An 11,999-nucleotide genomic window follows, 5' to 3' on the forward strand; every position below is an offset into this window, starting at 1 on the left:
ACAACTTGATGGATAACTAGTTTTTGAAATCAGATTTGTTCAACTATTGATCAAGTTACTGTAAAAAGGGGTTTGGTAACAAAACAAAAATGCTTTCAATATCTCAATCCTATTCCTCATTACATATGACGATTTTAAAATTCAGTACAGATGTTGGTAAGAATCATGGAAGCTGACGCAAATGATTTGCTTTCATGGGCCGCATCAAATGATTTGGCGGCCCCAGATCTGGCCCCCGAGCCTTGAGTTTGAAGTATCAAACTGCTAAAAGAATAATAATAATAATAATAATAAAATAAAATCAATCAATCAATCAAAAATATCCTTAAGCGTCGCTGTGAGAGTAAAAGCTTGTTCGTCTCGATGTGCCCTGCGGTTGGCTGGCGACCAGTCGAGGGTGTACCCCGCCTCCCTCCCTCGCAGAGTCAGCAGGGATAGGCTCCAGCTCACCCGCCGACCTAATGAGGATAAACGCTGTAGAAAATGGATAGATTTCTGATGTAAACCCGGTGTGTCGTCGAGTGACTCCTGGAGCCGCCGTGTTAGCTGATCCGCTGGCTGGCTGCACGTCGGTAGCACACACGGAGTCCGTCCGAAGGTGGAAGCCGGGCAGCCCCGGAAACAGAAGCAGGCCACGGCCGTTCGGACGGATACACCAGAGCAAGGGACGCCGCCGGCGCGCTGTTTGTGTCCGAATTGGCACGGCTAAATAGAATGTGGTACACGGCGTGTGTCACTCGACGATACGTTCCCCGACAGCGCCTCTTCTTAACCGGGTCGGACCCTTGAGCAGCTCGGGAATGGGACCGCGAAGATTTAGCCACCGTCGAGCTAGCTAACAGGCGGAGTGGAGTGGACGGATAGCAACTTTTTTTTCTTACTCTCAAGAGTTTTTCTTAACCTAAACCGGGGACAATTATGAGTGCTCGAATAGTTAATGTGAGCGAATAGACGTCGTTTTTATCGTTGTCTCGGCCTCGCTTTGGAGAAAGGAGAGGGGGGGAAAGGCCTGTTAAATGTTTCGAGGAGCCGCGAAGCTAATCCGTTAGCCGCTCTAAATTCGCTCCTCGTCCGTCCACCACAAATGAAGGAGTACAAAGTGGTCGTGCTGGGCAGCGGCGGCGTCGGCAAGTCGGCGCTGACCGTCCAGTTCGTCACCGGCACCTTCATCGAGAAGTACGACCCCACCATCGAGGACTTTTACAGGAAGGAGATCGAGGTGGACTCGTCGCCGTCTGTGCTGGAGATCCTGGACACAGCGGGCACCGAGCAGTTCGCCTCCATGAGAGACTTGTACATCAAGAACGGCCAGGGATTCATCCTGGTCTACAGCTTGGTAAACCAGCAATCTTTCCAGGTAAGTACAAACAACTTTTGTACGACAACTTACCTTCAGTTTAAGTCAGATACGGTGAGACCGCTGTTAATCATGAGGGATACGTTCCAGGCCCACCCCGTGTGCGATATAGAGAGACTATAGAAACATGTAGAAATTGACACGGTAGAGCTACCCATCAGAAGTACTAAATTGCCACAACAAATGAAAAATACATCACATTAACGCATTTTTATTTGAACCATTATGAATTTGACTATACAGTGAACCTCCGTTTATTGTGGGGGATGCATTCCAGACCCACCCAGAGGTGAAAATGCGTGATACAAAGAGACCATAGAAAAACTCGAGTCGTTTTATCTCCCTCACATGTTTTTAAACACGTTTAATAAAATTAACATTAAAATGTAATTTACAACAAACAGTTAAAATGCACTTAGACTTATTAAAACACACTTTTAAAAGTTTTTCCTAGCGCCTGTTCTCGCTCTTTTGCTTTCAAGAAATGGGAGGGTAATGTATAACATCATTTTGAGGAAATGAAAAGACTGGTAAAATTCCAAAATAAGAGGTAAAGCGTGCTTGCTTCAGGCTGTCTATTTGTCACTCCCTGTTGAAGTTTACGGTAGAACTGACACAAACCCCCACTTATTCATTTTTTTTTTTTTAATCCAATCCCCCGCATATTTGTTCTTTTGCCAGATTTTCTTTCCCCATGGCACTCAAAATAGGATTTAGGAAACGCTTTGTATTGTGGGTTGTGTCCGACATTTTGGGGGCTAAGAAAATGTAAAAACAGGCTTTGACGTCGCGTGACATCGTCACGTCGTGAACGACGTGTTTAAAATGTGAGAAAGAAGAGAATTTAAAGAGGAAAAAACAGATCACCGGAGGCTTGCACCGTGCAAAAATACACATTTTAAATGGTTTCCAAACCATGGCTGGCTGACTAGGTTGCGGACAAATACAAATGAAGCACTTCTCATATGTAGCAGTGCCCGCATTTTAAATGTAAAAAATTGCCAACGATCAGGATTATTTAATCATGGCAGCCAAAATCACGATCACAATTAAAATTTGATTGTTTTCTTTAAAAACCCGTAAAAATCAATCACTTTAAACTTTACGATATACTGGGGGCTGGAACAATGAACAGCGATAAAGTTTACATTTACGAAAGTTTAAGGTTTCTATTTTTGGGGGCTTCGGGGTCAATTACAGTTTTTCACTGTTTGCTGTACTAATATGTTCATGTTTGTTCTACCATTTGGCTACATGTTGCTCGTTTGTATTATAAATAGATTATTATTATTTTTTTTTTTTATATAACCCCATTCATTTTTATTCCCTCTTCCTTCAGGACATTCGACCCATGCGTGACCAAATAGTCAGAGTGAAGCGCTTTGAGAAGGTGCCGCTAATCCTGGTGGGCAATAAGGTGGACCTGGAGTCAGAGCGTGAGGTGGCGGGCTCGGATGGTCGGGCCCTGGCTCAGGAGTGGGGCTGCCCCTTCATCGAGACCTCGGCCAAGAGCAAGACGATGGTGGATGAGCTGTTCGCTGAGATCGTGCGGCAGATGAACTATTCCACACTGCCGGAGAAGCAGGAGCAGTGCTGCACTGCCTGCGTGGTACAGTGACCAAGAGGTACGGATAATTTGCTGATCACGAATACATCCCCACAGCTTGGTGGAGGAGTGGTTAGCACTCACAGTTATGAGGTTCGGGGTCCCAGTCTTGGCTTCAATCTTCCTATGGGAAGTTTGGATGTTCTCCCCATGCATGTGTGGGTTACTCTAGCTTCCTCCTAGGGCTGCACAATTATAGCTAAAATAATAATCACAACTTTTTTTGACAATATTGTAATCAAGATTATTCCTCATGTTAGGTAAAAATATAAATTTTTATTGCACTACTTTTTAACAAACAATATGCAAGAATCTCGTGTTATGTGAGTCCCTTATCTGAGACACAAAAATGAGCAGGGACGCATAAATTTAAATGAGGCTGCGTCCGAGGACGCAATGCTATGGGTTAAAGTATACCAGTGAAGTGCTGGATTTTTATTTATTTATTTATTTATTTTAATTTGACAAGACAGGGCTGTAGAGTGCGACTAATTTGGTCGCCTATGCAACCTACCTTCAGAATGATAAGGCTAGAAATAAAGAGAGGGTCCACATGTACGCTCAGCCATTTGAGTAAGCAATGCGACCTATTAGCAGACACATGAAACCTATATTGTCTCTAAACCAATCGGAAATAGTGAAGGGCAGGACAGGACCATCCCACCTTCCCTCTGATTGGCCGTATTTAAGCGTACGTGCGCACGCTCGTGCGTGCTTCTCAAAAGCAGGCACTAGCGTAGTAAGCGTCCTCAAAACTAAGTTTTCTGACAGCGAGCCGGTAGCTGCACAGTTACAGAAAGTTGAGCGGCTTAAATAGGATTCGTTCCAAAGTTCCATCGTCACCGCGACGATGTGGGAACATTTTGGATTTAAGCTAGATGAACACGGCCATCCCGCTAACACCAACGAGCTGGTATGTCGAGTTTGTTTGAAGTCACAACGACAAGCACACAAATAAAAATCTCAAAGTGACAAAATCGCTTTTAGACACAACCATCCCACCAAATTTCTTCAGATGGGGGAAAAAAAACATGATGGGACATTTCCTGTATCCCGTCAGCTTGCAGTTATGGAACACTTTGCCCAACAATGCAAATGGAAACATGACAGCGTATGTGGTGCACGTGTGGTCACCTTCTATACGGCATAGCGGACTCACTTGTAAGAGGTGCAGCCATTGAACATGTTGACAAAGCTACTAATTTCTGTGCTGTTATTAATGTTGCTGTACTTTGAACTTTTTCTTAACCAACTGGAAACTGGATTGGTAGTATATTGCCGGTTTAGGCATTAATGCCTGTTTATACCTCTGTGCTAAATTTTTTTGTTCAGTGCAATTTTTGTGAACAGAGCCTTACTGTATCTGTATTTCGTAATGATAAGTTGCAGGGACTCATTGTTCCAGGGCTGTGACTCATTGTTTCTAGACATGTGCATCCTGGGACTCACATAGTTTTAAGTGTAAAATGATCTATGAATTTGTAACAGTGTTCAAAATGAATCTTTAAATTAGAAGAAATTATAGATCATTTAAAAAAATAAATTATCCCAAAAAAATTCTACTTTAGTAAGGGATAACTGAATAAATGTGCTATTACAAAGTGCAATCATGAATTGCAACTTAATGGAAGCAAATACAGTTAATGCATAGAAGGCCATATAACATTAGACTGCAAGCACAGACATTTCATTTGAAAATCCACGACAATATAGGGAATCGTCAAGGACTGTATGTCTCCGTTGTTCTGCTTGACCATTGGTCAGTCGTGCACGGTTACAAACTTGACAGTTGTAATTTCCCTCTCTTTTTACTTCTGGCATTTTTTTAAATTTTTTGTTTATTACCGTACATTACATTTTACCATCCAACAGCTTGTCTTGCAACTAATTTCATTTAAATGTAGCCTGTAACACAATCCTTTTCAGTTCTTAAATAAATACAGAAATGCACAGGTGCCCTTTGCTCGTTTGCATGTATTAACTCTAGAATTGCCACAGTTATCCAAGTAAGGGTTGGGAATTTTATGAGCCATTCGCAGTTTTCATAGTACAGGTTTGTGTGTACTTAAACTTCCATCCATTTTCTGAGCCGCTTCTCCTCACTAGGGTCGCGGGCGTGCTGGAGCCTATCCCAGCTGTCATCCGGCAGGAGGCGGGGTACACCCTGAACTGGTTGTAAGAGTTATACTCAGACCACTGGATTCAAAGTCCAGAGTGCTAACCATTACACCATGGAACCCAGCATGTACTTAAACTTGCGTGGCTTAATCTTACCACCATATGCTACTGACAGGGTTAGCCAGGTAGGCTCCACGGCGCACGGACAGAGGAGGGCCAGGCCAGTCCTCCTCCACTGCGGCTTGGTGAAGCACGGTTGGCTCGCAGCTCAGAGTTGATCATCCATTTTGGAGTGCATAATTTGCGGTTGGCTTTAGTGTTGTCATCCGTGTTGACCTAAAAGTCATCACATGGCTGACAAGGCTGAAAAGGATATGTCAGGCTGCTAAAGTGGTATTGGTATTGGAACATTTTTACTGACATACAGTATCAGATACTACTATCAGTATCACTGCATCCGTAATTGTAGATTAACTGAAAACTCTACTATTTAGGGTCTTCTTCTTTTCCCTTCAGCTTGTCCCTTTAGGGGTCACCACAGCGTGTCATCCTTTTCCATGCAAGCCTATCTCCTGCATCCTTCTCTCTAACACCAACTGCCCTCATGTCTTCCCTCATTACATCCATCAACCTTCTTTTTGATCTTCCTCTAGCTCTCTTGCCTGGCAGCTCCATCCTCATCATCCTTCAACCAATATACTCACTATCTCTCCTCTGGATTTGTCCAAACCATTGAAGTCTGCTTTCTCCAACTTTGTCTCCAAAACATCTAACATTGGCTGTCCTTCTGATGAGCTAATTTCTAATCCTATCCAACCTGGTCACTCCCAAAGAGAACCTCAACATCTTCATTTCCACCCCCTCCAGCGCTGTTTCCTATTGTCTCTTCAGTGGCACTGTCTCTAATCCATACATCATTGCTGGCCTCACTACTGTCCTATAAACTTTGCCCTTCATCCTAGCAGAGACTCTTCGGTCGCATAACACACCTTACACCTTCCGCCACCCGTTCCAACCTGCTTGGACTTGTTTCTTCACTTCCTTACCGCACTCACCATTGCTCTGGACTGTTGACCCAAAGTATTTCAAGTCCTCCACCCTCTCTATCTCTTCTCCCTCCACCCATCTCATAACACATATATTCTGTGTTACTTCAGATAATCTTCAATCCTCTCCTTTCCAGTGCATGTCTCCACCTTTTTAACTGTTCCTCCACCTGCTCCCTGCTTTCACTGCAGATCGCAATGTCATCTGCGAACATATGGTCCATGGCGATTTCAGTCTAACTTCATCTGTCAGCCTATTCATCATTACTGCAAACAGGAAGGGGCTCAGAGCTGATCCCTAATGTAGTCCCACCTCCTCCGTCACACCTACCACACACCTCACCACTGTTCTGCTGCCCTTATACATGTCCTGTATTATTCTAACATAGTTCTCTACCACTCCAGACTTCCGCATGCAGTACCACAGTTCCTCTCTAGGTACTCTGTCATAGGCTTTCTCTTGATCTACAAAGACACAATGTAGGTCCTTCTGACCTCTGTACTTCAACACGTCAAGCCAAATAATGCACCTGTAGTACTCTTTCTAGGCATGAAACCATACTGTTCCTTAGAAATACATCTGTCCTGAGTCTAGCCTCCACTACTCTTTCCCATAACTTCATTGTTTGGCTCCTCAACTTTATTCCTCTTTAGTTGTTCTGTCTTTATTTATTTATGTATCTATGTATTTATTTAGTCCTATTCTTCTTTATAGCTCTGGCCTGACTAAATCTCCTTGGCCCCAAGATGCCACAAGATGGTGCTAAAGCAATATTTTTATATTAGACATGGCTATTTCGTGAATGCTAAACTGAATATGTGGGAATTCACTTTATACGGATGGTCCCCTGCCGTTATTATACTGATTCATAAACTGAGTAGAAAGCTGAAAATTGGATGACTGCGTGGTGTTGCAATGCAACATCTTGTGTATGACTGACAAGGGATTTAGTGAAAAGGATGAGTGGGTGGCGACATTTAAGATGGATGTTTTAAAGGGGCCAGCCATAAATGATGCAAATTTGCGGTTAGAGCTAAAGAGCAAGGCAGATGGTACAAAGAGGAAAATGCCACATCCTGAATCAGAATTTATGTTCCACAACAGGAAGTTAGCATGACATTATCACAGAGCAGTGGCCATCTGTTTTCTGAAACCAAAGCGCAGCGACTTTCAATTTCAATACAGTGGAACCCCAGGTTACGAACAACCTATTTTACGACGTCCAATATTTTCGTAGAAAAATGACCCCTATTTACGTACTATTTTCCATTTACAAATGGTCTTGGTATAGCTGAACGGAAGGATCGATGTGCTTTTTCTTGTGCTGTGTAGCGATCATTGACTCAATGCATTGCTGTAAGCTGAAAACTAGGTGTCTGTTCTGCGGCTAATGTCTGGTACATGCACAAGGATTTTTCAAATCTTTAAGATTATTTATCTGTGACAGACCCCACACATAAAGATGAAAGATCTGGCAATTAACAGTTTTGGTCATATTGTGTGCAGTGTGCTCCGACAATATCAAAACAGGACACCACCGCCGAACTCGAAATCTCACGTAATCTCACAAAACGGAAGAAAAGAGAAACATTTCTGGTGTTGCACCAATGTTTGAAAAATACTTCTAATAAATACAAATTATACTTTTAAAGTCACCTGCCAAGAGACGACGAATGTAAATTAGCTTTATGCTAACTACGGCACATATACACAAAAATTGCACTGGTGGTCATTCATGTGCATTGTCCCTTTTAAATAATTCAAACAAACAGTGCAAAATATCAATTAATGTTCAATTCTGTGTTGTTTTTTTTTTTACTGTCGGTATATGGTGGGAAGATTGCTTTCTTGACGTGCGGCAAAAAACTTGAACTTCTTGATGCAACTGGGGTTCTTCAGTTTTATTGACAATCACTGGTCCTGCTTTGCATGTCTTTGCCTCTGAGGGGCAGTGTGATACACGCAACGAGAAACACATTTGCAGTAACAAGGAAAGTCGGAGAAGTCACGATCGAAAATTTTTATTATAACTCGTTTTTCTCAGAGTTTGAACGATATATGCCAGAGGGTTATATTGCCTGTTTGTATGCGTTTATAGAGCATTTGTGTACCAATAATTACAATTTTGAGAGTACCACGAGTTCAATTCTAATTTTAGTTAGCTTGTCAGTTGTGTTTTTCATTCATTGTATGTTAGCTTTGAGCTAGCGATTTTTGTGAACAAAACGACGAAAGAAATGAAGGCAGTGATGTATTTAATAGGTGTAATTCTTTTGTTATGAGAGTTTAGTTTTACAGTGAACTTAAACTGGAGTGTTAATAAATGACTCTAAGCAAGCAACATCCACTCTTACTCCATGTTACTATGCTAGCACCTGAGCAACCTGTTGTGATCATGTGAGCTCTGCCTGCAGTCCGGGCGCTGCTGGATAGAAATGCTAGGCGGAAGTTCCGCCCACGCACATTTACCCAATCACAGATGCGAGCAGTAGCCATAGTTTTTTAAATGAACCAGCAGAGAAGTGCAATGGACGATGTGAACGTTTTCTAAACAAGTAAACAAAAGGCTAAACAGTCAGAATGGCTCCTACGAAAAGGGAAACTGCTGAAGGGGAAAAAATGCATATATTCTTTATCCTCTGTGAAGAACGCCTAATATTACTGCTGCCTACTGAGGAGTGGCCATTGATGTATGTCTCTATTATCCTGCCCTCAGGTGGTCAAGCTGCGCACACCAGAAGGAGCAGCACAATAGCCATTGAATTGAAGGACAAAAGTGGCAAAAACAGTTTTTCTTTTAATTCTATTTAGGTCCTTACTTTATGGTTTTATAAAGTACAGTTTTACAGAGTACTGTTTCTTTTATTAAAAAAACATTAGTACAATTTTTTTTGGGGGGAGGCTGCTACGGATTAATGGTAGTTCCATTGATTCCAATGGGCGAAGATGATGTAAACTTGTTAAAACACTTTTTACAGTACATGTACAGTGATGCCCTGAGATTCGAGTTCATCCTGTGTCTCAAAACACTTGTATCCTACATGTGTTTAAAACATGTGAGAGCGGTAAAACCTTTTTTTTTTTTTTTATTTATTGATAAGGTCTTTCTATGGCATGGATTTTCACATATCGTGGGCAGCCTGTTTGTACTCAGATGTTGTTTGTTTTTGTCCACTTTCCAGATGCAGCGTTTGTCTGGATAAACAGGAGGGTGGGGGGTGGAGACAATTTGAGACCATCCCCACCACACAACATGGCTGCCCTGCTAACGTTGAAGGTTCTTGAGCGTCTTAACGCATCTGAAAGCTGATATGTCGCTCCTATTTTTTATATCCTTACTGTTAACGGGATGTTTCTAATGCCACTTTAAGAGCCTTGAAAGGGACAAGAAGAGACTTGACACGGAGGAAAGTACTCTTGAATTTCATTCGTCCCCCCCCCTCCCACCCTCGTTTTAGTGAGATGTCTCCCTCAAGTGTAAGAAACAACACAAGTGTTTGTGAGGATGCAGCTCCTTTTTAAAGCTGCTTTAATCACAGTTATATACTTTAGTATGACTTGTATTACATCACTATGGAAAGCCGTTGGGGCATTTATTCCAACGCCTTGATATCCATCTTAAGGTCTGTGTGCTAGTCCAATCTTTATCCTCACTACTAAGATAATTTAGCACACTAGTAGAAGAACTAGGGTGCATTATTAAAACAACCAGTGTTGTACCTGAACAAGTTCAGCGAATGAAAGTTCATTAACTCGTTTATACAAACATGAACTGAACATAGTGTGTTTTTCTGCTTGATGGACGTTTTTGAGAACGCGGTCAAACTGGCGTCTCTTAACGGTTTTTAAACGGCAGTTCATTTTTATTTCATAGTGCCAGTTTCCCTTAAGCAGCGCAGCATTACAGGCTTTATAGTAGCGATGAAATGTACAGACCAATTTACATGCAAGTTAAGCCATCACACGTCACATGACTCAGCCAATGAAATCTGCATTTCAGGCAGTGATCCCAGACTGCACGCAAAGTTCAGAAAATGACAGATAAAGGAAGAGAATATATGGAACAAATGCCCCCCACCTCCCCAAAAATAAAAAAATAAATAAAATGGAACGGCCAGCCAGTTCAGGGTGTACCCCGCCTCTTGCCCGAAGATAGCTGGGATGGGCTCCAGCACGCCTGCGACCCTAGTGAGGATAAGCGGAACAGAAGATGAATGGAACGGCCAGTCATTTTTGGTAAGAGCACTTATTAAAAGCAAACATAACCTCTAAAACTGTTCAATTAAGTTTGTTGTCGAAATGTAAAACTGAAAAGGGGAAAATCAGTTTTTTCGTTTAAATTTTTTTGAAGTGAGCTATGAACTACTTCGTTTTTGGAGTGGTGAACTTGTTTCAAAAATGTTTTACTTTGAACTGAAGTAGTTCATTTTAGAATTTGTGAACTGAACTTTCCCAACATTGAGAACAACTGTCTTGCTACTTTTCAACTTTCCTGTACACGAGTAGCACAACCTTGGCCAATTAGTAGGACAACGACATGTTATTCGTATGGAAAAACTGTGTGCTAGTTTAAATCTGCATGCTACTGGAACTACTAGTGAAGCACTAACTCATAGAATTTTGTCACTGGTAATACTAGTAGCATGTATTATGTATGTACAGTAGTTGGCCTGTTTTGTTTGTTTTTTACAACTAGTGCCACTTTTGGCCAACTAGTACGCAACTAAACCTTACTAGTAAACTACTCTGCTGCACTAGTAACAATCTAGGCCCAGTGGAAGGTAGTAATGGAAAAAACATTACTATTAAAACAGTTGTTCGACAAAAAAAAAAAAAAGTATTGGGGAAAACATTGGTAAGGCAATTGTTCTCCAAGTGTGCTAAAGTGCCTTAGTCGTGAGGGCAAAGAGTGTACTAGTACGTGAACATTAAGATGGATATAATGGATATCAAATAAATGTTCAAAAAGGGTTTCCATATATCACTGTTTTTTTTGGAGTTTGAACAAGGATTTCATATTATGGAAACATTTTTAATTTTAAGCATGCACACTTAAGTTGTTCTTCCAGTACACTGCTCATTTTATTTTGGGACTTTTTTTTTTTTTTTTTTTTTTGGTCGTTTCAGGAAATGTTGACAGGACGTTTGACAGTATGGAACAAACTTATTTTTTTATTTTTTTGCAGTAAAGGCCATTGTTAAATCTTCAAATCTGCATGCTCAAAATTGAAAATGTTTTATGCAGTCTTGAGATGATTAAAAAAAGAGCCATGTTCCTGTATTAAAGCTTGAATTCTACGGCGCGCCTCGGATACATAAGCGCACGGATCACGTCGACGACCATCTTCGTTTGCTTTTCTCCCAACGTCTTTGAGGCGGGAGATGGATTGCGAAAGGACCAAAGCAAGCACACACTTCATGCAGATTTTGTTTTCATCATTTAAACATGGGGATTTTTGTTGTTGTTGTTCATTCAATAACTCCAGCTGCAACATGTTAAGCAGATTTAACATTGCTTTCTGTATTCTTTTTTTGTTTTAAATAGTATATTTATTAAAAACTAATGATGTGAGTAGCCAGTTTTAAACATTTAATTTTATACTAGTTTTCTGCTTTGGTGACATCAGGCTACAAGCTATATTGTGTTTTTTTGTTTGTTTGTTTTTTAACTAGGCTGAGAATTTAACAGAGACTTAAAAAAAAAAAAAAAAATCATTTCTGGTGTATCCCAGTGTCTTGCTTCTTTTCCCACGAACAGACATTTTCATCTGGTAATAAATGCATTACACAGTCTGCTTACATCCTCAAACAGTAACAGTGACATACAGTTCAAATAACTCAAAACAGGGCAGCACGGTGACTTGTGGTTTG

General features: G+C 41.3%; 1 protein-coding gene across 2 annotated transcripts; it reads left to right on the forward strand.

The window, feature by feature from the left end:
• The first annotated feature begins 389 nt into the window (after window positions 1-389).
• Window positions 390-11,703, forward strand: rap2c (RAP2C, member of RAS oncogene family). Of its 2 annotated transcripts, none has more exons than XM_061686267.1 (3): window positions 390-1,357; window positions 2,697-2,982; window positions 9,311-11,703. In XM_061686267.1, exons 1-2 carry the CDS (start codon window positions 1,085-1,087, stop codon window positions 2,973-2,975), a joined length of 552 nt encoding a protein of 183 aa, XP_061542251.1. In that variant the 5' UTR covers window positions 390-1,084; the 3' UTR covers window positions 2,976-2,982; window positions 9,311-11,703. The 2 variants fall into 2 exon arrangements, with proteins under 2 accessions (XP_061542251.1, XP_061542252.1); XM_061686268.1 differs by lacking the exon at window positions 9,311-11,703 and adding an exon at window positions 8,845-9,298.
• Window positions 11,704-11,999: the final 296 nt, after the last annotated feature.

Source organism: Phycodurus eques, chromosome 9 (assembly GCF_024500275.1).
Source record: "Phycodurus eques isolate BA_2022a chromosome 9, UOR_Pequ_1.1, whole genome shotgun sequence".
NCBI classification, from domain to species: domain Eukaryota; kingdom Metazoa; phylum Chordata; class Actinopteri; order Syngnathiformes; family Syngnathidae; genus Phycodurus; species Phycodurus eques.